At 40.7% G+C, this 22,380-nt stretch overlaps 1 protein-coding gene across 2 annotated transcripts; it reads right to left on the minus strand.

The window, feature by feature from the left end:
• Positions 1–429: 429 nt before the first annotated feature.
• Positions 430–21,068, minus strand: phf2 (PHD finger protein 2). Of its 2 annotated transcripts, none has more exons than XM_033966827.2 (22): positions 20,648–21,068; positions 15,048–15,133; positions 14,570–14,684; positions 13,167–13,327; positions 12,266–12,407; positions 11,999–12,185; positions 11,637–11,799; positions 11,462–11,549; positions 11,155–11,261; positions 10,526–10,617; positions 10,350–10,439; positions 9,868–10,206; positions 9,465–9,581; positions 8,475–8,587; positions 8,117–8,298; positions 7,968–8,035; positions 7,584–7,750; positions 6,226–6,539; positions 5,345–5,440; positions 4,920–5,029; positions 4,538–4,850; positions 430–3,631 (listed from the first exon to the last, which is right to left on the minus strand). In XM_033966827.2, the coding sequence occupies exons 1-22, from the start codon at positions 20,743–20,745 to the stop codon at positions 3,543–3,545; spliced, it is 3,237 nt and encodes a 1,078-aa protein (XP_033822718.1). In that variant the 5' UTR covers positions 20,746–21,068; the 3' UTR covers positions 430–3,542. The 2 variants fall into 2 exon arrangements, with proteins under 2 accessions (XP_033822718.1, XP_033822719.1); XM_033966828.2 differs by having other exon boundaries at positions 6,226–6,518; positions 20,648–21,052.
• Positions 21,069–22,380: the final 1,312 nt, after the last annotated feature.

Here is a 22,380-nt window from a genome sequence, read left to right on the forward strand (position 1 = left end):
CAAATAAAAAAAATAATCATCAAAACAAGAATTAAGGCTGTAGCTCAGACCCCCGTGGGCCCCGTGGGCCAGGCCCACACAGCCATTACCAAATCAGATGTTATTATATTAAAATGATCTGGGCTCTTCATAAACTCTGCTCCACCTGTTGCTGGTGCGCGTGCACGTGGTGGGGCTGGGGCCTGGGGCCGGTTTTGTCTGAGTTGTGTTTTTTACCTCCCTCTAGTGGCCATGACCTGACATTGCGTTTAAAACAAACTGTTTTTACTCTTTTCTGTGAACATTTGTTTCTTTGGCTGAACCTTGTAACACTGCAGTTAAAATGACTTATTCTTTAAGACTTTATACTTTAAAGCTGATTTTGTGTTAATATTAAACATAAATGACTTGAAACAGGAGAATGAGTTTAAATTGAAGTGTGACACATCACAGGTTTTCCACAATAACTGTATTGCAAAAGTAAACAAGGCGGACAATCATATCATTCAACAACAATATGTTTGTTCCTCGGAATTTTCCATTTCTCAATGTCTTAAAAAAGTGAGCCATGACCTCAAACAGAATTGTCTAAATACAGAAAAATATAGCTTCAGCTCAAAAAGGATTGTAAATACTAGTACTGCAAATAACAGTAAGGGAAGACGGCTACAACAAGTATCATTCACTGCTCTGACAGTGGATGCAGTGATAACATATAAAAATGATTTAAAAACAACAAAGTAACACACATAATGTACAAACAGGGTTCTTACACATTTTTACAAATAAAATGTCAACTTTTCGCAGGCATCACAATTAATTTTTCAGCCAAGATATGACATTTAAGTGTGAAAAGATGAGTTAAGAATACAGTAAATGTTCATGGTGAGTTGCCACAGTGCAGAATCTTTGCTAAAATACTGAATATGTTGATTTTTTTTTTTTCTTTTTCGCTCCTTAAAATTGCAAATTTCGCTATAAGATAATTAGCACATGATAGGCTGGAGGTATTAAATTTTCAACATACAATTTGTAGAAGTAAAAAACAAAACATCTCATATTATTTTCCACACATTTACAGACATAAAATATCCTAAACCCATATTCCATGTTTGTACATATTGTGTAGGAACCCTGTGAAAGAAAACCTGAAAAGATGTTCCACTTTTGACCAGTGTTGGAGCAGGTCAGGAGAATTTAACACTACGGCCCGCGAAACCGTCCCACCCCAAAACAAAGAGGATGCAGGCCAAGAGATGAACATGTACGAAATGTCACAGTGGAAATGTAGACCGTGATACCAGACCGTGCCGACACTGAGGGTACAAACTCTGCAGATGTATTATAAGAGCTGCCACAAACGCCACATAAACTATTACAAAGTTTATGAAAAAATAAAAAATAAAATAAATCCATAGCCCTGTTGATCATATTCTGAAACACAGCTCATGTACTCGAGGATAAACCATCGTTATGTCTTACAATTTGGACTAAAAACGGGTTAAATTCATCTTTTCATCTGACAGGAGTAAAGTTCTTATAATACATCCACAGTGAACTGATATTTTGGATAATGTTGCTGGTATAAATCGGTAAAATGTTTGTGATGCCTCCCAAATGCACTCAAGTACACGAACAATAAACAACAGAAGAAGAACAAAACTGAAGTTCTGTTGAGGATAAATTCACAAGATGTTGAAATATTCCAAACCAAAAACTCTTTTAAGAATTGTACAAGTATAAAAAAGCTACAAACATTAATAAATTACATCACTGACACATAAACACTTCACAAGGTGCTAGTAAAATAATTCCAAAAACCTTCAGGTTACTAGAGCTCCAACAAGAGGCTGGTTGGAGAAACTTTAAGTGTCTGTGGTTGGTTGTGTGAGTGTTTTTTGTCTTTTTTTGTTTTTAAAAACTTTTTTACATAAATTTTCCTCAAAGCTTTGTCCCTCCTTTGAACCGAAAACACAATACAGTACAATTAGCTATGTGTATGTAAGGCCATATGAAAATAAAATGTTTCTTCAGTTGTTTTCCAGGCAACACCTGATAGTTCAAAACAGGTTTAAAAAAAAGTTAAACTTAAGAAAAAACAAACAAAAAATGTAACAGATTTGCTCGGTCGATACTGTATATTCATATATATTTATATATTTGTATTTATTTATTCATAATTAGCAAAACCAGTAAAATGTAGGATTAAACCATAAAAGGAGAGGATACAAAAAGTAACTGAAAGGCTATGTACAAGCTACATTCCCTACACTGTACTGTGACGTAGTGAAAATGCACAGATGTGGTTGTGCTGCCTGGCAAAGCAACAGAAGAGAGAAAGTATCCCCGAGCAACGGCACAAACGCGACATGGATGAAGCTTATCATCATCAAACTCCAGGGCTTACACCTCCCAGTAAGTTTAGACCAGGCTATGCTATTTTTGCATATAACAAAGACAAAGAGACCCTCAGAGAAAACGCCTTTACACCATTTAATTCACACAAGTCCCACAATTTCAGTGAGGATTTAAGTGAGGATCCTGTTCAAGCATCGAGTAATATTCTGCTAAATAACACAAGATTTGTTACTGGCATCACGACTAAAATCTTACTGCGTCTTAATTAAAAATAAAACCACAATGTTTAGTTTGATTTGTTGTTTTGATTTCCTATGATTGCTGTATACTGTAAAGATTTACTCAGCTGTGATGGTTTTTTTCACTAAAAATACTGGGTCCTTTGTTTAATGGCAACACAGAAACTCGTCCAAACCTAAAGGGAGGTTTACGACAGCCCGACGTACCACAGTCCTATGCAAACCCGCTCCCCACTCACTTTGTGCTTTACATTTGTTCCTCCAAGTCCTGCTTAGTCCTATCTACCATACCAATAAATAAATATTACTCTTGATAGTGCTTTGCTTTAGTACACAGAAATGAAAAACAGGGTTAGGTAAAATGTGAGCGGCAGAGTTTCACGTTAAATACGGCGCGATGTCCACACTATTAAGCTGCTGAAGGATCGATAGAGCCGTGTTGATGTCAGTGCATTTTAATGTGAGTGCTGTTTTTGCCCGTGAACGATAAAATCAACAGTAAGACAGACGGTAACGGGGCGGCGTAGCTTATTAGTGTAGACATGACCTATGTGGCGATGATGAGCTGCATCCATCCGGTTAAAGCCAAAAAAACGCAAACCCCCCAAACCCGACCTGCACATGCAACTCGACACATGCAAGGGATACTTTCAGAAATCTTGGAATGACTGCAATGTATTTCTACTTCATGTTTTTAGCAACCCCTGATAAACAAACAGCTGTAGTAAAATGACACATGTTCTCATAAAAAATATTTATAGTAGGTTCTGTACACTTTTTATATTTGAAAGTTATAAAGTATAAGAGGAGGCAAAAACCTATTGGAGTGATGTTCTTCTTATAAATTGAAAAAATGCATGATTTCTCCCGGTTCCCTCCTATTCTTGGTTCAGTTTTTTCCTTATACGGTTAAAAGGGCGTAGGGGAGAGGGGTGAGTTTGGGAGGTGACCCCAGTCCGTTGCATGCTACAGGAGGAGCTTTCCATTTCGATGAATCTTTAAAATCTTTCCTAGTCTCTGTTTGGCTGTGGCCATGCCTTTCTTTAGCCGCTTTGCTGTGAACAGAGCAAGAAAAGAACAAATCAAACAAACTCAAGACGTGAAGAAATAAGTATGATTAGACACAAAATGGATAAAAAACAATGTTAAAACTAATCTTAATCTGTTGAAAATTTAGAGCAGTAAAACAGTTCTCCATTTGAAATATTTAATCAGCTCAACGTAGTTTATTTACTCCAATCTTTTTCACTTTGAGTACTTGAGTATCGTCGTGCAAAAGGGAGACATTATTAATATATTTTTGGTATTTTATTTGTGTGTACATCTTACCTCAATCATTATGCTGCATTTACACTCAAAACGCTGCAGGTTCAACACATATTTTGACCCGGTTACTCGCAGACGGCCCGTTACACCGTCGTATGGGTGATTGGTTGCTATGGTAACACGCCGGTAGTTTAAAAGGCCCTGAGTTTCCTGGTGTCTGGAGGCGGGGAGGGGGGACGCCGAGTAGCTGCATTTATCGTTGACCGCTTCGTTTTGCTTGTTACCATAGTATTTTTGTAGGAATGCATTTTACCATCTGTGTGTGTGTGACCTGATTAAACTGCTGTTCATTAAACCAAAAGAAAATGCACTACGGCAGCGTTTCAGACAGAAGTACTGGACCCAATCTCCTCTCTAAGCGACAAAGGTTCAGGGTCGTTACATTTGGTATACTACATATTTGACCAACGCAGCGCCGGTTCACACAGTAACACTTCGTCTAATTACGTGAAAACCGCTCCAGAACGTTGCGGCGTCTTTCAGCAGAACCACACCTCCCCCGGGCCCCTCATCAGCAGCAGTCTGAGGTCAGTGTTACGGGACGCTGACAGGAGTCTCCTAACCATCTCACATTCTGTTTATTATTTATTTCTACGCCCATAAAGAGAAAAGAAGAGAGCAGTGAAGGAGCTCACCTTTGGAGTCAGGAGCCGCTGGACGCTCTCCCTTGGCTAGGCCACTGTTGTTGGTGCTTGAGGAGTGGGTGCTGTTGTTGGGTGAGGACAACGATGGCCGTCTCTGGTTGAGGAACACGCCCGGGGCCATGGGCTGGGGTCCTCCTGGAGATTTGACAGTCCCAGTGCTAAACTCCTGATCCGACATGTTGCCGTCGTTAGAGTCTGCATTGTGATCAGAGCTGCTGTCCTGAGAGAGTCTCGGGGGATCCTCCATCACTAATGTCTTCTTTTTGGTACTTTTCTTCTTTTTCTTTGTTTTTTGTTGCTCCTCCTGTTGAAAATGCACATTAGATGATCCAAAACATTTGAAGACTTCAGAATGGGTAAATAACACTGGTACCTGATGCGAGAGCTTGGCTGCTGCAGCGGCCAGGCCTGTTTCTATCGAGGCCACTCTCGCCCCGTCTCTGGCTGGTCTCTCTTGTCTAGGGACTGAAGGTCCGACACGAGCTGGGGGCACAAAACACACAACTCAGGGCTGGGCATTTTCAAGAACCTCACAAGACACACATCCTGACACACGGTCTATGATATGAGAGGTAATATATGTTCACATGGTGTTAATATCAGAGAACAACTGTCTCATGAAGTCACCTGTTTCAGCCTTAATGTAGACGTAAGCAGTCAAGTGTTGTGTTATAATTTAATAATAATGAACGTTTGTTGTTTAAAACTATTGCCATAAACTCTGTTACTGTATTGATATTTTGAGTCCAGACACATTTAGGAAAACTCTTCAAAGCATCATCATGTGAGGACATTTACCTGTGGGACTGTACGGCGTGTCATCACTACTTTTCCGCTTTTTCGATCTTGATTTGAAAACAGGATTATCCTCCTCTGATTCCAAAGAAGGATAAACTGCAAAGACGACAATATATTATTACTTTCTTCAGTCAATCACCGCTACATTGATAAGAAAATAAGAAGAAAATAGAAAATAATAATGGTGCTAACAGGTGCTGACAGTCTGCGTGTGGTTTGTGAAATCTAAATCTGGATTCAATCTATTCATTAGCAGTGAATAAGGATTGTATTTGCTTTTTTTGTAAACCGCTCTTGTGTTGCTCCAAATTGTAAAATATTTTCCACTGCAACATTTTGTATGAAGTTCATCCAACCAGCTGCTGTAGCACTCCCAGCTTGTCAATAGGCTATTAACACCAGTTCTCAATAGACAGTTTCATGCTTTTTGAACTTGTTATTAGTGTCTCATAATCACCCTGAAAACCTGTATTTAGATTGTGGAGACTGGCACTCTTTTCTTCTTTTATAAACGAGCTGTTTTTAATGTTGATGGGCTAATTATCAGATATTAAGTCAATAGATTGTGGGTAGACGCAGAGACAATGAACAGCTGTACAACAGAGAACAGTGTGGCTTTGATGAAATGAAATGATCTGATAAAAAAAGACACCACCGATATCGATATAACGCTGATATGTTGTCCACACTCATGAAAGGTGCCATGGCCCTCAGAACAGAATTAGAAAATGGACCCTCAGCGCAGGAATAGCTGTAAAATAAACCTTTTTTTGTATAATATTTACTACCACGATATATGTGAAAGCCCAAGTCACAACAAACAGATCAGTTGCACTCTCTGAGGATGAGATTAGATGAATTTACATGTCACTAAGTGTTACCGTAGTCTGAGTCCTTGAAGCAGGCGTCCATGTGGTCCTGGTCGTCATCATAATCCAGACTCTCCATGCTGCTGCTCCTCCGGGGTTTCTTGGGCATGCGCTTGGCCGCTCGCTTGCTGCTGCTGTTGTTGTTGCCGGTGGTGCCGCTGGACTTCCTGTTAGCCTGAGAGCCGTGGGAGTTGCTCTTGGACTGGCTGTGATTGCGGGACTGGCTGTTGCTCCAGGGCTGTGGTAAACTGTCTGAAGACGACAGGTTGGCCATGGACAACATGCCCTGAATGGCCTCCTGTGTGCTGGGAGATGCAGGGGGCTGGCTGTAAGTGCAACCACGAGAAATACAACAAAACATCTATTACACCACGGCCACAGAGCCCTGCCATATAAAGCTCCATGTTTCCACTGTCTGACTCATCAAGAGCATTTGTTTTACAAGACAGATTTATTTTAAATGAGATAAAGTCTGTCTGTGGTAGAAGACCTCAGAACACATTATTTGATTATTTATTTTCCGCAGTAAGTTAAAGGACATGCCCAAAAGCTGCAGTTTTATGTCCATTATTGTTAAGTCTTTCAAGAAACAAAAGCATTGTTTGCCCAAAATAATGCAGCACTGACACAGAAAACAGGTGAAAGATTGAGTTTTGTTTCACTACAGTTTCTCCCCTTTTATATAATTAGGAAACGTATTTTGAAATTATAGATTATTTTGAAGTTGTTCTCTCTTTCACTGCTCATTTGTACCTTTCAGTGTGGTGGAAATAGACCATCAAGAGTCAACCAAAACAGCAAAACTCAAATGAGAGGAAGGGCCTGGAGCCATACTGCTTTTGATAAATTAACCAGAGATGAAACAAACAGGCTTAGCAACAATGCTGAAAGGATCAGTGTAAACTTCAGATTTTTAACATTGAGAGAATTACAAATCTGGCTATTTAAGACCAGTTCATCTTTCACCAAGTGTCCATTTGTTTGTCAATGCCTCGGCCCATTAGTGAGCATAAGACGTAAAACTAATTAAGGGTCATGCCACGTGTCCTGGGGGAGCCATTTAGTTCCCACTTTTTCATGGATAATTTTTCTGTGTTTGTTTATAGACATTTTTGGTGAAGGAGGTGCTGCACTCCATTGTGTGAGTTTGTTATTTTGTGTATTGAAGAAAAGGTGCGCCTTAGAAAACAAGTCTGAGACAAGTCGATTCTGGTGAGAGGTTTTGTGATGAGCTGTTGATTTAGCTCAAACTTGATTTGCTGATGTGAAAAGCTGCAACTCCTCTGATTTATTCTTTTCTACTGTGACATAACAAAAGGGTAACTTAACCCCGTCTATAAGAACCTGTGGTAATGCTTAAGATAAAGTACCTGTTTGTGCTGTAGTCAATGCCTCCCACTTGCTTGCTGGCCTGCAGCAGGTCCAGGATACCCGCTGCGCTGCCACCTTTTTTCTTGACCTTGGAGTTGCGATTTTTGACGTCAGGTTTGGCCTCTGTATCTATGTGCAGAGTTTCCTCATCTGACGAATCAACAGTCTAATGTGCAAAAAGAACAGAAGAGAAATGTAGCACACAAAACACACAGTATGCTCCACATCTGGTCAATATTTATATAGTATTTTTGTACAAGGTTTCTCACGTTGCTTAGAGTAACTAAAATGTATTAAAACATAACATTTGACCAATTCATTTTTAAGTGTGGTCAAGTGTTTGTTCCGTATAACAAGGTTCACCCATCACCAACACTTCTTACCTTACTCACTAGAGGCTGAAACTTTGTTTTTTTGGATGGCTGAATTGGTTCTCGGATGTCGGACAAAACTGAAAAATATATATGCAAATTTGTATGAGTGTTGACATTTTATACAGGTCTATTTAAAAAAAAAACTAGAGAATACTCACATGACAGGTCTCTCTTAACTGTGGTGTTCTTTTTCCGTCTAATGGGAAACTCATCAATCTTCAACTCGCCCTCATCGGAGACGTACTCGTACTCGTCTCTCACCGGCTTGGCTTTGTCCTCTTTTAGGTTTTGTAATGATCCAAAAACACTTGAGTTGGTCTGAGGTTTCAGCATTTTGGAGCTGTGAAGGAAACCGCGGGACAATGAGCAACTGAAACAAGGATCAGCCTAGCACTTCAAGCGAGGGCCTTGAGTTAGAGATAATGGATGCGTGGTTGAGAGCTCCAGGGCTCATAATCCCATTGTACAGCAGTGGTTTAGGGCGCACTCACTTCACACATACTTCTGAGGGCTTACCTGAGCAGTTTCTTGTGAGACATAAAGCTGAATCTTTCTTTATTGCTCGACAGTGGCGTTCTGTCAAATTTGCTTTCCTCCTCCATCTTTAACAAGGAATCTGGTTTACTATTCTGTAAAATAAACACGTACAACATTACAGCTGACAGTAAGCGAGGACGACGAAAACCGCAACCGAGAGTTAAGAGCTGGGAAAGAAACTGAAAATATGATACCAGCGATTTCTGAGTAAAGTGTTTAAAGGCTTCTAATGTGGTTCTCATGATGAAACTTATAATAAAAGTAATCTCTGACTACTTTACTGACTACGCTACAACATAATTCTGTACACACCCGCAATTACATTACAAATATATACGACACTTGAGGAGGATTCAGCTCGGAGAGAATTCAATCTGGTTGGTAAAACTATGAAAACTTCTCACAGGCCAGTATTGATTTCTTGACAACCTTTGACTGTGCTGAGCTGTACTGTATTAATCAGATGAAGGAAACGGGTTGCAGTTTGCTGTGACCTTGGAGATATCATGAGGGTCTCCAGTCCATCTGCAAGTGTTTGGCCTGATCAGGATGAAGGCACACACGGCCAACATTCCACAGCACTTTGGCATTGAGTTTTCCATGGAACCTAATCCCTCTAATGTCTTCCGTTCAGCAAAATTATATTTATGCTCCAAAGGCCTTTCCCCATTGTTCTGCTGCAACGGTACAACAAAACCAATTGAAGATGGGAGCAGATGTAAATAGTTAGGAAGTAACGTGGTGTAATTCCATTAGGTAAACTATTGAAGGGTGAACATTCTTTCATTCTTTCAGCTGTACTGATGAGCTACAGGCCTCAATGTGTGATTTAGAACACATCATTATTTTCTCATCATTGCTTTGAAGTGAACAAATCTTTCAGCAATTATATTCATTGAGTTTATTTTGGATTGAAGTCATTATCATCCTCTTCACTCAGTCTATAACGATGCAAATCCACATTCTTACCTTGTACTTCCATTTTGCTTCCGTCTTGTTTTTATTCTGTTCTCTGATTTCGAACTTGTCCACACTGTTTTGCTTGGTTATATCTTTCTCGGATGAACTAAGAACACTTTTAACAGCCTGGAAAATAAACAAGTACAAAATAAGTTGACATTTTAACAATCAAATTTTAACACAGCCAAAAAACGTCAGTTAAAGTGATGTGCAATATAAAATGTAAAAAGGAGATGTCTTATGCATATAATTAGCTAAAATTCACACAGGATTTCTGCCAAAACAGTAGCCCTGACAGCCCTGCTCACCACATTTACAGAACACAGGAGGATACAATACTTCATTGATTTCACACTTATTTTCTACAATAAAATCAGACTCCATCCTGCTTATGTTAAACACATGTTCTAACCTTGGCCTTCTTGGACTGGTCCATTTTGCTCAAGATGTCCTTGGCATGGGATTCGAGAGCTGCAAAGCTGGAGGGTTTTGGTGGCGGGGACATCTCCTTGGCTTTCTTGGCCTTCTTCTTCCCTCCCTCCTTCACCTTGGGCACTTTGGGGGGCTTGGGGGCTTTGGGCATCTTTGGGGGTTTGGGAGGTTTGGGTGGTTTCTTTTTGCGTGGCTTGTCTCTGCTCGGAGACGGGACGTGAGCTGGGGACACAGGCTCCTCGGGTTCTGAATGTGTTGACGGTGGCTCTTCTACTGGGATCTTAATGCTTGGTTCACTTTTAATGGCTTTTGTTGCATTCTTAAAAAAAGTGAAAGAACAAATATTGGGATGAAAAAAAGGTGTTGATAGAAAGCATTAAGTCACAGAAGTCAGATTTAGTGAGTTACATTTGTTGAAAGTGACACATTATTTCCAAAATAAAAAAATTAAAAAAAGTATACCTCAGACAGTCTGATCTCTTTGGCAAGATCTTTAATAAGCTGCGATGGTTTCATGTTTTCTGGGAGCTCATCTTCATGTTCCAAAAGTGCCTTGAACAATACAAGAAGCAGAACTCTTGTGAAGCTGCTTAGAAGAAGAAGAAGAAGAAAAAAAAAACTTTTGCATGAGCATTTACCTGCTTTTTAGTCCAAGCTCTGAAGGCTCCATTGATTATTTTGGCACCATGTACAAGATATGGAGCTGGTTGTTTATTTGCTTTATGTAGCGCTGCAAAAAACAGTACCAAAATTTAACAAGATAGTAACCTGAATTGACCACTAAAACTATTATGATCAAGGCTGCACGAGAATGAAATCAATTGACACAATATCTTGCACTAAAAAGTTGAACTCAAAGTAAAAACATAATGATATATTAATAGTGAGGCCTTGTGGGTTGGAAGTACTGCACGCACATTAGCAATCTGGTTTGAACACATGCAGAGAAAATGGTGGAAACATAAACAATTGGCCCAAGCCAGCTGAGGAGAGTTTAAACACAGACTTGTAATGGAGCAAGTGATTCTAGCTGGGCCAAGCCTTTTGATGCTAATTATCTGTGAACTCAGAGATTCACCAATTTAATGATTGAAATAATAATATAGCATCCAGGCCTTCATCTGTGCAGCAGACTTTGCCGATGGCTGCAGGCTGCGGGGAGGTAAGGCAGTTCACCCAGTGTTTCTCTGGTTGTTTTTACACTGGAGGTCAAACAGGGAGTTTTGGCTTTATGTTAAAATTGCAGAATGAAGGAAAAAGTGTTCACCCTTGAATCTCTCCAGGAAATGTCGGCCCACATACCAACAGGCTGTCTCATAGTTTGGAAAGGGGGTGAGGGTCTTAACATTCAACCGCTTTTCAATTTCATACGCTCTAAAGGTAAGAAAATGGTGAAGAGACAAACATCAAAAAACATTAACATTCATCACAGAAAGTCACATTACATGAGTACAAGATTTCTGAGGTTTTAAAGTTTATAATTCATTAAAGATATAGAAAACATGTTACTAAGCTTGCTAAAGTAATGGTCTAATTTGCTTGTGGCTGAGATGCATAGTACAGTAACTCCTAACCTCATCTGCATCTCCACACTGAGATTGTGGACGAAATGCCCAGAAAATGCCAGACAGTCGACTGGAGTCAGTATTGCATTGATCCATCCTGTAAGAACAATTTCATTATAATATATGGTCAAATATTAAGAGCAAAGTTGTTGTTTTTTTACTTCAGCTAAACTGCGGTGAGCACCTGATGGGATGAAGAGGGTTTGGCCTTGCTTCAGGGTGCATTTGTAACACTTGTCCACTTGGTCGGCAAAGAACATCTCGCTGTGATTGGACGACGACCTCCAGCGCTCGTACAAAGACAGGTTGGCTGAGGTGGGCTTGATCAAGAAGAAAATCTTTTCTCCCTAAACAACACAATGATGCATTTTCAATTAAATTATTTTATTAAAAACAATGTAATTATTTTTTTTTTTTATATCAAAATTATTTAGGTATCTATACAATCACAAATTCATTTACAAGAAAACAACTTCCTCGGTTTTGTTTCGATTACAGCTGAAGGCTCATTTCCTTGTTCCTGTGACATTGTAAAAATGAACAAACCTTTAACACGTGGTACCAGACGGATGCTCCACCACACTCGATGTGGAAGTCTGTGTAACTGTCTTTGACACAAATCAGACAGTATTTGGTGACTTTTGGCTTTCCAAGCAGAGCATCATCCGGCCAGTAGTTCTCTACCCAGGACAATCTGCGGACAATCTGTGGACTTTCAACTATACTGTTCATCCTGTTAAACACATGTAGAAAACATGAGGCCCAGATCTGGACTTTGAACTGAGAGAAAAAAGCTGAGGTTTAAGGCCAGACCTTGTGTCAGAGAACTCCAAGTTGATGACATCTAACACTTTCTTTCTGTTTGTGCTGTAGTAATAATCCACAAACTCCTTCAACTTCATTTTACTGTCTGTCTGTTTAGTGACATCCACCACATCAACACTGACATCTGGACCTGTGAGACAAAGACAATCTGATATTAGGACACAAACACTGCATGCTGTCACACAGGCGTCAGATCATTGGAAAGTGAATGGCGCCCTCTAGTGGACAAAGCCATTCATTGGATGTAGTTTTCTCAACAGTATTAACAGTATTTTCTCGCAGTATTACAATGTGGTGTAGCGGTATAATCACTTTATGATAACCACTGAATCAAGCATCATTAGTTGCCATGTTAAGGTGATACATTTTGTATATAAAAGTTGGGTGGAAAATCTTTTTCTTTTAAGATTAAGATAAACTTTATTATTCTTAAAGGGACATTTGTCTTGGGTTCACTTCCTGGAGCTTAAAACACAGTTACACTCACACATCACACTACAGAGCTCAAGAAAAAGACAAATAAGTGTCTAATATTAATGTCCATTGTCTATTTTGTGCACTGTACAACCATAAAGTGTCCAAGTTATTGCACCAACCAATATAATTAATAACAATCACAAATTCGCAGAGCAGGACCCTGGGTTGTCAGCATGAAACCTGAGGCGCTGAGTGAAGTTACTATGTTATTTATCATGTCCCTTCTTTTTCACACTTTTAATCTCAAATGTCCACGTACCAAACTCTATATCTAACTTTTTATTTGTTACATTGTGGTTTTGTTTACCCTGAAGGAGATTAGCAATTTGAAATGTTAGTATTTTATGATAATGGTGACCACAACATTAAATTAACATTAAAAACCCATACAGCCTTAATGACATGTCCTCACCAACATAGTTTTCCACATCACTAATGTAGAAAGTGGCAGCAGGCATGGACAAGCCCAGACCATCCTTCTTCTGGACCAGGATGGGCTCATTAAAACCGTTCTCCTCCAGGTAGTCCATGGTCAGCTGGACACCACTCAGCTTCACCACTACATCATCAGCACTAAAACAAACAGGTTCACAAAGAATCACAGGCTGGTCGAGCTACACACAAAATAAATACTTTTTTCCCCCAATTGAGTTGAGTTATTTAGGCAAAAACCACCTCAGTCTCAGCGGTTAAGCATGTTCAAACTCTACTGAGAGCAGGTAGAGCAACCGTGTTTATGTTAGAGCTGGACGATGTGGCCAATTTTCCACACTTTGGACAATTATGATTTTATTCAAAGTAAACAGAGACAGCTGGTCTTTCAAACAGGGGAAGATCATTACTTTTTCATTCTTCATATCCTACTTAAGCGAGTTCAAACTGTTACGTGCTGTGCCCCTTTATCTTACATTATCTTACATGTATTTCATATTTATGCCTGTTTTGGGGCGTGGCTGGTCGCAGTATAAATAGGCCGCCTATCCATGGAGCGCTCTTTTGCATTCTTGCTCACGCTCACTGCGTACCACCTCGCCCTCCACCTGGGGCGCACGCTGGTCGTCGTGCGCGCTCCACGGGTCTGACTGCTGCTCGGTGCGGGCCGCACCAAACCCGTTAGCTGCAGTTAGCCTTTTTGTGTTTGAACTGGTGGGTCTGGCTGTCCTGTTTTTGCCTTTTGTTTGATAAGGTTAGTTTGGGGATGTTTTCAGTTTTAGGTTAGTGACGTCGGCACCGGCGACCCCTGTACGACCCTGACCCTGGTCCGGTGCTGCGTCCTTTTGTTCTGTTTGGCTCATCAGCTCCATCTTTCTGTTGTTACTTTATTTTGGGCATTTTAAAGTTAATTAAAATTTACTTAAAATAAACTATTTAACTTTTCGTAACCCATTTGACTCCTGTGTCCTCTTTAATATGTTTGATCCACTCAGGTCGTAACACAAACTGCCTTCAATTATATTTAGATATGTCGTCTAATTTAGTTTATCTCAATACATTCCATGCTTAAGTGTGGCTGTATTTTGCAACACCCTGTGGCCAGACCATAATTCCAGCCCTACCCTTTCATAGTTGAATTTTACAGCAGATTTTGCAGACATCAGCCTACGGTTTTACTAAGTAAAATAAAAACAGTAAAATGTAACATGAGCACAACTCAAACACAACTCACAGTAAGAAAAGCATTATAACATGTTTAAGTTATAAAGTGGATGTTTAGCGGTTTCTTTGCACTAATGTAAGTTAACCAATCTATAAACTTAAACTTAAAATGTTTGTAAACAGCTTATAAAATGATTATGGGCATCTCAGTCTGTTTACCTTGGAAATGTTCTGCTGCGTAGCTCTTTAATGAACACTTGACTGCCGTTCTGAACTGCTTTGATGTCTGTGCTTTGGCCTGTATCATGTTTGCTCCAGTTCTTTTTCTTTTTTACTGAAAACAGAGAAATAAAACAAGGGAAAATGTTAATATTTACATGAAGACCAAACTAGAAACTACTGCACAATATGTCTGGCTACACCAAGTAAAAACGGCACAGAGTTAACTTTACAATAAGAAGATCAGGTTGTGTTTTAGGCTGGGATGTGGTAACAACAGATTAAGTCACCAATTGTGTTTAAATCTGTTCGTTTTAAGAAATTTAAGTTATAGATGAGAGTGTTTTATGAATGATTGATGACAATGAAGAAAAAATATTTTACTCTTTTTTTACAGCGTTAGATAAAACATGTTCTGATTAAATACAACAACAGTTTGACTAGTAAACAGTGAATTATTGTGATTATTACTACTTACACGTAGACTTGCCATGGGTCTTTTCGCAGTTAGGGCAGTGATAAATATCGATATCTGGAGCATCATCTTCATCCACACCAACACAGCTGCGAAGGACATAAAAATATTCATTAAAACAACCCAGTTTTATTGAATTCAACCTAAAGATGCTACAGAAGCTCCTTCCAACACTGTATGCAACATAAACAAGATATTGTCATAAGCCACGGAGAACAGCACAGAAATTAGAACAAAGGAAAATTTGCCTGAAGTAAGCATTAAATAAAAATAGTAGTTGGTGAGCAGTCAGTTGCTTCGTTGCAATGACTTGAATTTTTGACAACTGTTGCAAAATGTGTTTTGTTTTCATTCATTTTCATTCATTCCTTTAGTTATAGTAGATATGATGTCACTGGTGTTTCCTGCAGCCGCTGCAAAGGCAGATTCCTCCCGTTTGGAGCCGCTGCTGGACTCAATGACTCAATGAACTGGGAGTTTCCCACCATAATTCCCCCCTCCCTTCTCCCTTCTCTCGCTCTCCTCTTTTTTACACTTTAAGTACTCACTTTTACTTATTTTTGACTGTGGAGGCTGTGGACATTATGAGGTTTTAAATGATTTGTTTTAATCAATAATAGTGTTATACTGTACATCTTTATGAAACACTCATTTCATTCCTAGCAGGACATGGACGCTGACCGCACTTCTGTATTTCAATTTTCTCATATGCGTATGTAGTAACTGTGCAAACTACGAGCCGATGACGGATGGCAGAGGTCAGTGTCGCTCTCCAGCTGATGCAGCTTTTTTTCATTTGTGATTGAGTTCACCTAGGTTACTCTCAACAATAATCTTGTGACTTCATCTTGTAGTCTACTGAACGTAATGACATCATGTGACTAAACAATATCACAACTGTTGAATCTGTAGTATACAAAATACATTTATGATTCCATTTTGATGATTCTGTGAAATAAGGTCCACCTTGTGTCTTATTTTGTTTCATGGGGATATGTACAGAAACTACAGAGGTACTGAACATAATCATAACGACTGAATTCTTTGCTACCGCCACCTCAAATTAAGTTGTATGAACTGTGAATGTTAACATGAACACCACATGTAGGAGGCGTTAATCTGCAGGGATGATGCTGTATGTTACTATTACAATAACAAAAATGGAGGTCATGTAAAGGCCAATGGAGGTTTGTGAGACAAGGCTCAATAACAGTCTCAGACAATGCAAAAAATGACCATTTGTGCCACCACAAAATCAACTGTATGATGTTGGCAACATTTTTTCAAAAAAGGATTTAAGAAGAAACCGTAAATGCTAAATTACCTGTGCACTCAAAATCTGATTATTAACAGATATTTTTGGAGTTATAAGACTATTAAAATAATATGTGAAAAGCACAATCCAACTGTATTTCTTTCTGATAATAGTCCCTCTGAATACTCACATCAGACTTAGCTGTTTTGCATTTAATTTAAATAATCTTAAAGCTCCAGAAATCAGATAATAATCAGATTGTTGGTGTACATGTGAACTTAGCTGTTGTTAAATGCCCATATTCCGTTATGTAATTGACTGATGTTGATAGTTAACTTGTGGGATGACGGAGATATTTGAAAAGCCTTGTGAACAAGGATTAGCTCACTACATTCAAGATTATAGTGAAGACAAAAGAAGAGATTTATTGAGATACAGAAACCGTACGTTATATTATAAAACATAATGTTTATATGAGCCTCTTGTATGACTTTACTTTCTTTCTTTGAAGAGGAACTAAACAGCTGTGGTCATTTGTTTTGGGTTTTTTCTGACTGTCATAAAAGAAGCATTAAGCAACTGACTCAAGTAGGCTATAAGATAAAGCTGAATGAAAGTAAAAAGGAGTATGTTAGTTAAGGTACACATTATTGTCTGTTTAAGGACATTTGTCTTCTGCATTTGACCCATCCTTCAATGCTGCAGTGCATGTTTTTGGGTTGATGGGAGGAACCAGAGTGCCTGGAGCGGGAGGAAACCCATCTGGACACAGACATGCTCTCTGCACAGAAAGGCCCGGGAGTTGAACCAGGAACCTTCCTGCTGTGACGTGAAAATGCGAGCCCCTTAGCCACCATGCTGCCAGTAGTAGGGGTTAGTTAAGCATAAAATGATGTTGCTCTCATGATAACGTGAGAAAGAGTTGCATTTGTAATCAGACTTAAATAGAATGACTAGGCGAAAGGGAAATTTAAAGAAAGAAGGTGGACTATGTCATTGGAAGAGAGGCATTTGTTTAAATAAATGAAATAAAAGTGTGATTTGTTGCAGTGGTAGTCTATTTTACAACATAATAAAGCCAGATATGACAGAAATAAATTGAGCAATATATAAGACTAGGCTACATAAAAATAGAATAGAATGTACCACAAGTGGAATTATATATCTTAGATTTATTAAATTATGTTGATATTGCTAAAAATGGCTTTGGAAAACTTGCATTCTTTATTTAAGTATTGATTACCCTTTATTTAAAAAGGTAAAAAAAACAATTGAGATTGTGTAGAAAAGTTAGATAGTGCACCTTAAAGGTCACTAACCTTGATATCAAGCTCATTACATGACTACACACTTACTGTGGGTAATTTGGCCCACTGAAGCCTAATAAAACTTTACTACAGCACTGAATAGGCCTATATCATTTCTGAGAATTAATCATACTGATGTATGTATTTAATGCAGCATAAAGACACACAGATGAATGTCAAGCATGTGGGACAGGGACTGTTGGACATGAAGTCTGGACTCTCAGCCCTTCAGCCTGAGCTCAGACTGTAGGACTGACTGTAGGACTGACTGTGGGGCTGACTGTAGAACTGACTATGGGGCTGACTGTAGGACAGACTGTGGGGCTGACTGTAGGACAGACTGTGGGGCTGACTGTAGGACAGACTGTGGGGCTGACTGTAGGACAGACTGTGGGTCTGACTGTAGGACAAACTGTGGGGCTGACTGTGGGACTGACTATGTAGCTGACTGTAGGACTGACTGTAAGACTAACTGTGGGAGTGTTGGACATGAAGTCTGGACACTCATCCCTTCAGCCTGAGCTCAGACTGTGGGACTAACTGTGGGACTGACTGTAGGACTGACTGTGGGTCTGACTGTAGGACTGACTATGTAGCTGACTGTAGGTCTGACTGTATCACTGACTCTGGGTCTGACTGTAGGACTGACTGTGGGACTGACTGTAGGTCTGACTGTATCACTGACTCTGGGTCTGACTGTAGGACTGACTGTGTGACTGACTGTAGGACTGACTGTGGGACTGACTGTAGGTCTGACTGTGGGACTGACTGTAGGTCTGACTGTATCACTGACTCTGCGTCTGACTGTAGGACTGACTGTGTGACTGACTGTAGGACTGACTGTGGGACTGACTGTAGGTCTGACTGTATCACTGACTCTGGGTCTGACTGTAGGACTGACTGTGGGACTGACCGTAGGTCTGACTGTAGGATTGACTGTGTAGCCGACTGTAGGTCTGACTGTAGGTCTGGCTGTGTAGCTGACTGAGGGGTAGACTGTAGGACTGACTGTAGCACTGGCTGTAGGACTGACTGTGGCTCTGACTGTGTAGCTAACTGAGGGGTAGACTGTAGGACAGACTGTGCGTCTGACTGTAGGACAGACTATAGGGCTGACTGTAGGACTTACTGAGGGTCTGACTCTGGGTCTGACTTTTTGACTGACTGAGGGGTAGACTGTAGGACTGATTGTGGGTATGACTGTAGATTGTACGACTGACTGTAGGACAGACTATAGGACTGGCTGTAGGACAGACTGTGAGTCTGACTGTAGGACAGACTGTGGGTCTGACTGTAGGACAGACTGTGGGTCTGACTGTAGGACAGACTGTGGGTCTGACTGTAGGACAGACTATAGGACTGGCTGTAGGACAGACTGTAGGACTGACTGTAGATCTGACTGTAGGACTGACTGTGGCTCTGACTGTGTAGCTGACTGAGGGGTAGACTGTAGGTCTGACTGTAGGACAGACTATAGGACAGACTGTAGGTCAGACTGTAGGACTGACTGTAGATCTGACTGTAGGACTGACTGTGGCTCTGACTGTGTAGCTGACTGAGGGGTAGACTGTAGGACTGACTGTGGGTCTGACTGTAGGACTGACTGTGGGTCTGACTGTAGGACTGGCTGTAGGACAGACTGTAGGACTGACTGTGGCTCTGACTGTAGGACTGACTGTAGGTCTGGCTGTAGGACTGACTGTAGGTCTGACTGTAGGACTGGCTGTAGAACAGACTGTGGCTCTGACTGTGTAGCTGACTGAGGGGTAGACTGTAGGTCTGACTGTATGACAGACTATAGGACTGACTGTAGGACAGATTGTAGGTCTGACTGTAGGACAGACTGTGGCTCTGACTGTAGGACTGACTGTAGGTCTGACTGTAGGACAGACTGTGGCTCTGACTGTGTAGCTGACTGAGGGGCTGCCTGTAGGACAGAGTGTAGGTCTGACTGTAGGACTGGCTGTAGGTCTGACTGTTGCACTGGCTGTAGGACTGACTGTGGCTCTGACTGTGTAGCTGACTGAGGGGTAGACTGTAGGTCTGACTGTAGGACTGGCTGTGGCTCTGACTGTGTAGCTGACTGAGGGGTAGACTGTAGGTCTGACTGTAGGACAGACTGTAGAACTGACTGTAGGACAGACTGTAGGACTGGCTGTGGCTGACTGTGTAGCTGACTGAGGGGCTGCCTGTGGAGCAGCAAAGGGTTAACGTTCAGGCGCGTAAATACTCTGTCGCTCTGAAGAGCCGTTCGACGTATCAAACACGAATAACTTATGTTTTTAGAGCTACAATAAAGATCTAATACTATAAAAATAAACACACAAAGGCGCGTGCAGACGCAGCGTGCACGAGAAGAAATAGGAGGGAAAATGAAGAGCGATTACTCTGATCTAGTTGAAGCCAGTTTACAGCTTATGTCGAAGGGAAAGTGAAAAGTCACAAGCAACATCGTAACTCAAACAACAATCAAAACAAGCAAATATCTGCTATTATTAGACTTGTGCCCGGGCTCCCAGTACGTGGCTGGTCAGCCATAGCTGCCGCGGAGCACGAAGCCTCCACGGGACTGATCCACGGGACTGATCCGGAGCTCAAGCTGCTCGTGTTTAAGTGTTGGACACTACAAGACAAACAGCACAAACACTTAACGCGCTATGTTTACACAGCACAAGCTGCAAAATGCATTTATGGAACAGGGAAGCGGCTAAAATCGAGACTGAGGCTCGAGTGTCCGCTCCGAGCCTCAGTTTGAGGATATGCGGGATGTTAGACTGAAGGAACAGACCAAACCCGCCATAACAGCTCAATAAAGCCACGTACGTATTGTTCACAAACAGATAATGGTTTATAATATTAGTGAAAATGTCACAGCCCGGTCAGTAAATGTAACTCCGCCTTCTTCTTCACCAGCGGCCTCTTCAGATGGAGACGGCCGAGGCAGAGCCACAAAGCTGTCAAACGCCCCACAGCTCGCCATTTTTGTTTGTTTTCTGCTACAAGGCAGCACAAATGCAGCACGCTCAATAATATGTCCTTACCTGCCGTGGAACCAGTCCTTGCAAGCGTCGCACTCGATCATAAACTGGGTCACGTCGTAAGGTAATCTGCAGATGCAATACACTGGTACAGTCGCCATGTTCAATTCACCACTACGTCGGGATAGACTGGGGGGCTGCAGGAGGAACAACGTCCTGCAAACAATATGATCCAATATGATCCCCAGAAGAAGCCAGGGGCAGTCCCGCCGGACACATGAGCTACATGCACATGTCCATCAGTGCACAGGGAGTCTCATACACAGGGGCCAGTCGATGCACACTCGGAGCAGGCTTTCCTCAAATGCATTATTATGATTTTTACCGTGTGCGTGCCCCCTGGTGACTGTACAACGAGCCGCTCGTGCAGCAGCCGCTAGAAAACACAGAGGCTCTGTTACGAAATAGATCACACAGCACAGCCTCTGCGGCGTTACGTCATGCGGCGGTTTAAGAATGAGATAATGTTGATTACACAAATATGAATAGATCTGAACATTTAGGCCTAAAATTAAACACTTAGAAATGATTCATGTGTTTGAAATAATAAAAAAAACTACAATCCCTTTATTCTAACCTGTAACGATTTTCACACATCCCATTATACGAAATTAATTATTCTTCAGCAATACTGAATTTGTTGTTCGGCAATAATAAAGGTTATAAATAATAAAGATTATAATGTGTGTATTATCTACACATAATGTAGATAACACACACATTATCTACATTATGTATATCATATGGGTTGGTGTAATATTTCATTAGTTACATGAATTTATATATCTATCTATATATACATACACACATACATTTACATACATATGTATGTTTGTAAATGTATATGTGTGTGTGGGGGGGGGGGGGGCGGGGCGTGGGTGTGTGTGTGTGTGTGTGTGTGTGACTGCGTGACTGCGCTGAACTTGGCCATGCAAAAACCTCATTGCAGAATTACCTGTCTCTGTTGTCTTCACTGTTGTATAGTTTATTTTTGTTGTGTTGTGAATAAATGTCCAGGACACGGTGTTGTCTCTAGTAGTTTTCATCTGTACGAGCAAAATATACACAGGTCAACACATACACAGGTCAACACATACACAGGTCAACACATACACAGGTCAACACATACACAGGTCAATACATACACAGGTCAACATATACACAGGTCAACACATACACAGGTCAACATATACACAGGTCAACACATACACAGGTCAACACATACACAGGTCAATACATACACAGGTCAACACATACACAGGTCAACATATACACAGGTCAACATATACACAGGTCAACATATACACAGGTCAACACATACACAGGTCAATACATACACAGGTCAATACATACACAGGTCAACACATACACAGGTCAACATATACACAGGTCAACATATACACAGGTCAACACATACACAGGTCAACATATACACAGGTCAACACATACACAGGTCAACACATACACAGGTCAGTATATACACAGGTCAACATATACACAGGTCAACACATACACAGGTCAATACATACACAGGTCAACACATACACAGGTCAACATATACACAGGTCAACATATACACAGGTCAACACATACACAGGTCAACACATACACAGGTCAGTATATACACAGGTCAACATATACACAGGTCAACACATACACAGGTCAATACATACACAGGTCAACACATACACAGGTCAACATATACACAGGTCAACATATACACAGGTCAACACATA

The sequence above is a fragment of the Periophthalmus magnuspinnatus genome, chromosome 5 (assembly GCF_009829125.3).
Source record: "Periophthalmus magnuspinnatus isolate fPerMag1 chromosome 5, fPerMag1.2.pri, whole genome shotgun sequence".
Taxonomy (NCBI): Eukaryota; Metazoa; Chordata; class Actinopteri; order Gobiiformes; family Gobiidae; genus Periophthalmus; species Periophthalmus magnuspinnatus.